This window comes from Glycine soja, chromosome 16 (genome assembly GCF_004193775.1).
Source record: "Glycine soja cultivar W05 chromosome 16, ASM419377v2, whole genome shotgun sequence".
Classification (NCBI taxonomy): Eukaryota; Viridiplantae; Streptophyta; class Magnoliopsida; order Fabales; family Fabaceae; genus Glycine; species Glycine soja.
The window spans coordinates 1969762-1974957 of NC_041017.1; the positions used below are offsets into that span (position 1 = coordinate 1969762).

General features: G+C 39.9%; 1 protein-coding gene across 1 annotated transcript; it reads left to right on the plus strand.

Annotated features, from left to right (window-relative positions):
- Positions 1-1505: 1505 nt before the first annotated feature.
- On the plus strand, positions 1506-3820 carry LOC114390971 (cytochrome P450 78A3-like). Its single transcript, XM_028351936.1, has 2 exons — positions 1506-2609; positions 2850-3820. The coding sequence occupies exons 1-2, from the start codon at positions 1617-1619 to the stop codon at positions 3465-3467; spliced, it is 1611 nt and encodes a 536-aa protein (XP_028207737.1). The 5' UTR covers positions 1506-1616; the 3' UTR covers positions 3468-3820.
- The last annotated feature ends 1376 nt before the right edge of the window (positions 3821-5196 follow it).

The window sequence follows — 5196 nt, forward strand, 5'->3', positions numbered from 1 at the left end:
ATTTTAATTAAAATATCATGTTACATGTTATTATTGTTTATTTTATTGATATTATTAATAATTAATAGAAATCAAACTTAAATGTATTACGATAAAATCAATCAATTTGAAATGTTTTTTTACTAAAATTTTTAATGTTTTGTTTTTTACGGATGGCCAACTCGTTTTAGAGATGTAAACCAACAACTTCCTGTACGTACCCTAAAAGCATGTTATTGTAGTGGAGGTTACTGGAGGGATCCACCATCCCACATGTTAGAATGCAATGCCTCTCTAATAACTCTGTCACCACATTTCAACAGTTTTGGCGTCGTATATAGTAGTATAAACACGTTCTCGGGGTGGTGAAGGCATTCAGGGGCAGGTTGTGCCTAATAACAACCATTATCCTCCAAGCATTGAGTTTATTTGTATGAATGCTTAAGTGATTAAGTTGGTCTTTCTCCAAAAGAGTCAATCAGAATGCAGTTTTAAAAAATTTAATGTAATAATAATCATTAGTTTAAAAACAACAACTATTGATACGGTGGTTAATTTTATATTTTATAAAGGTAATGCACAAGATTCCTAACTGATTTGATTATCTCTCAAGAATAAAAAGTGCACAAGAGCTTTGCTGACTTTGACGAATAATATTCATACATTCACTCTTTTTGCATCGCATGCCGTGCCTCACGGCCACAACCACCACCGTGATGCCGGCGTTGTCCCCTCCTCACAGCGTGTGTAACTTGCGTTCTATTTTTCTCTCTTAAAGGTAACGCAAGGTCCTTCTCTTTCTCTAGAATTTTGTTTTTTTTTTTAAATTAGATTTGTGGATCAGCCAGTTTAACTCACGGAATCTACGAGATGAAGATGAATCAATATATTAAATTGTATAAAAATGTAGGACGGACTAATCCAATCCACTAACAATACAAACTTATGTGAATGTGAAGGGGCTTAGAGGGGAGGACTTCCTTACCCACCCATAATTATATTGGAGACCTAAAGCATATATATTCGTGTGTTGAAGGGAAAGCGAAAGAGAAATAGGTTAGGTAAAAAAAAGGGAATGGGTACAAAGACACACCAAAGCGGCCATGGCGCGTGCATTAATCACCAGACCCAATCTAGGAACTTACTTTTTCCAAGATTTCGTCTTGCATATGTGGCGGCGCAGTTCTAAAGATTTGCCCCGAAATAACGCTACCCCATTAATTTCATTTATAACCCCCCACTAAATAAATCATACTCCTCCTACTACTCGTTACCAACATCACAATAACAATAATTAATACACGTCCCTTCTTATTATTTTCAATGTTAGTATTACGTTATTATTATCAATCAATCAATTCCTTATTATTATTATTAATATTTTTTTCCCGTTGTGTACGATCCGTTTAGTTTAGTGTTTGTATGTGCGCCTTCTCGTATGAAACATGTAACATAAGATAACCAATAACCGTTTATGATTTTACTTCCCATACCAATCCCTCGAGTGTTTCTCCCTATATATATTCCTCAAACCAACCTCTCCCTTACTCACAACTCACAAGTCTAGTCCCTTCTTCCTCTATCTCTTTGGCTATTAGCAAACACTCTCATATTTGGTTGTTCTAGTTCTCACTACCATGTCAACCCACATTGAAAGCCTGTGGGTGTTGGCCTTAGCCTCAAAATGCATTCAAGAGAACATTGCATGGTCACTCTTGATCATCATGGTCACTCTCTGGCTCACCATGACCTTCTTCTACTGGTCTCACCCTGGTGGTCCTGCTTGGGGCAAATACTACTACTTTAATTACTGGAAAAAAACCACCTCAACCAACACAAACATCAACCTTAAAATGATTATCCCTGGTCCTAGAGGCTACCCTTTCATTGGGAGTATGAGTCTCATGACATCCCTCGCACACCACCGTATTGCTGCGGCGGGGGAAGCATGCAACGCCACCAGGCTCATGGCTTTTTCCATGGGTGACACACGCGCCATAGTAACGTGCAACCCCGATGTCGCTAAAGAGATTCTCAATAGTTCCACTTTTGCTGATCGTCCCATAAAGGAATCAGCTTACAGCCTCATGTTCAACCGCGCCATCGGCTTCGCCCCTTACGGCGTCTACTGGCGTACCCTCCGCCGCATCGCCGCCACGCACCTCTTCTGCCCCAAACAAATCAAAGCCTCCGAGCTCCAGCGCGCTGAAATCGCCGCCCAAATGACAAACTCATTCCGAAATCACCGTTGCAGCGGCGGTTTCGGAATCCGCAGCGTGCTCAAGAGAGCGTCACTGAACAACATGATGTGGTCGGTGTTTGGACAAAAGTACAACCTTGACGAGATAAACACCGCAATGGACGAGCTATCCATGTTGGTGGAACAAGGCTATGACTTGTTGGGCACCCTTAATTGGGGAGACCATATCCCTTTCCTGAAAGACTTTGACCTACAGAAAATCCGGTTCACCTGCTCCAAATTAGTCCCTCAAGTGAACCGGTTCGTTGGTTCAATCATCGCCGACCACCAGGCCGACACAACCCAAACCAACCGCGATTTCGTTCATGTTTTGCTCTCTCTCCAAGGTCCCGATAAATTGTCTCACTCCGACATGATTGCTGTCCTCTGGGTAAGTAGGCTATTTTACCAATTTTTTCTAACATTATAATAAATTAAATTATTTATTGGTCCATGTGTTTTAATAAACTTGACCTTATACACTGTTAAAAAAGTCTAGTCTAGCTTAATTAATGGAACAAAATGTCATATACTGCCATCACGAATAAAAAAAATTGACCTTGCATAGTACATGATATAAATAAATGAATGTGAGGTTAATGTTAATTTTTATTTTTTGTGGGGGGGACAGGAAATGATATTTAGGGGGACCGACACGGTGGCGGTTTTGATTGAGTGGATACTGGCGAGGATGGTGCTTCATCCGGAGGTGCAAAGGAAGGTACAAGAGGAGTTGGACGCGGTGGTTAGGGGTGGCGCTTTGACGGAGGAGGTCGTGGCGGCGACGGCGTATCTTGCGGCGGTGGTGAAAGAGGTTCTGAGGCTGCACCCGCCGGGCCCGCTTCTCTCGTGGGCCCGCTTGGCCATCACTGATACGACCATTGATGGGTATCACGTGCCTGCGGGGACCACCGCTATGGTTAATATGTGGGCCATAGCAAGGGACCCGGAGGTGTGGCTGGACCCACTTGAGTTCAAGCCCGAGAGGTTCATGGGTCTGGAAAACGAGTTTTCTGTTTTCGGGTCGGATCTGAGACTCGCTCCATTCGGTTCGGGTCGGAGAACATGCCCCGGGAAGACTTTGGGTTTGAGCACCGTAACCTTCTGGGTGGCTTGGCTTTTGCATGAGTTTGAATGGCTACCGTCTGATGAAGCCAAGGTTGATCTAACGGAGGTGCTGAGGCTCTCGTGTGAAATGGCTAACCCACTCATTGTTAAAGTTCGCCCTAGGCATGGATTAAGCACTTAATGATAATATAATTAAGCCTATCTACGTTATTAACTTGAAATGTTTTAATGGGAAGGAAAAAAAAAAAAAAGAGAGGTTTTGTTTTGCTTTTGCATGTGGCAAGTGCATGGCCCTTTGGAGCCACTAAATGTCAAGCGAATGGATGAATCAAAGGTAGAAAGCTTGAGATGGCTCTGTCTCTATACAATGGGGTCATCAGGGTTTTTTTTTGTTCTCTTTTTTTGTTTTTCTTTGTTTTTATTAAGTTGACTAGTCTCAAGTTGTTTGGTTATCGAGCAAAAATTAGAAAATATATCTATTTCCATTGTAAATATTTTGCTCAAATTAATACGAGCTTTTTAAGTTTGCCTCTACAACTATTCCCCACCGTTAATAATAATCTCACGTTAACAACTAAAATAAAAAGAGACAAGATCAATGAAGTTTATTTTGTAGTACAAATTTAAAAAGAAATGTTTTCTAAAGACTGGATGTAATAGTACACTAGTACATTCATGCTACTGTGGGTTTAGCTATTGACAAGTTAGCACACGTGATTACTTCATAATTGTAAGTAACGGATTACGGATTGTTGCTATATACGACACAGTGAAGCTTAAATGGACCAAATGTTAATTTGATTTTTCTGGAGTGTATAGCTTCGACGTAACTATATGTCTAATCAATGTCATGTATGGTTGAACGAGTATTTTCGTGGGGCCTATAATTTAATATCGCGTTGCGTTAGGAATTGCTGTAACAATCCCATCTCTCTCCCACGAAGGCAACAAGTACTGTTGATAGCCGTGTTTCGTGTTTCGATTATTATATTTTTTCTTTTACCTTTTTTTTCGTTTTCATTTTCTGCCCATTTATTATATTGTATATTGTATATAAACATGTAGATATGTTTCGACATCACACTCACTCAACTTTAGGATTTTCGGATCCAAGATATTGTCTCCTTTGATACTAGTCCATCGTCACAATTTTATTTTTTAGTAAATAATCCGTGACTTCAACCCATAAGCATGAGATTTTGTGGCTACCATTACAAGATATAACTATTATTCAACGAATTCCGTGAACAGAACGTCAAGTGCTTGAGTTTGCAACTTGGGGTAGTCATTTATCTATCATGCAGGAGTTGTCAATTAAACTAAAATTTGAATGATATTGGCAATTTGGCACTATTCAGTGATAGACAAAAACCTTGGCCTGATCTGGCTCTACACAAAGTACATGGTTCCCTAGGCTTTCCAGTTCCGTGGCAATTGTGACTGATCTTATGCACAGTGACATATTCATTACTATGGGTGGGGGCAACGCTAGGTTTTCAACTTGTCGTCACCTTCCACCTATGATGGTTTGCACCACAAACTCTTTTTCTTTGTCACAAAATTGGACCACATTTGATCTATATGTAAAATTTTCAAGGAAGAGGTATTTTAGACTTAGACTATATATGTAATTGACAGTAGAGAGGGTACATCTTACGCAAATTTAGAACCTACACAAGGGAATGTTTTATTTATCACTATGCTTTTTGTTAATCTTTTTTTCCCGTTTTGGTCCATTTGAATTTGGTTTTATGTAAAGTGGGTTTGCCCCATTTCAATGAAATTGGTTACCATCATGATGGTATGATAGGTAAAGGGGTCTCAAAATGATTATTATCACCAATATTTTCGGCATTTTTTGTGTACATAAAGCTGGCCATAACCATTCAAGTCAAAAATCAATTTAGTTG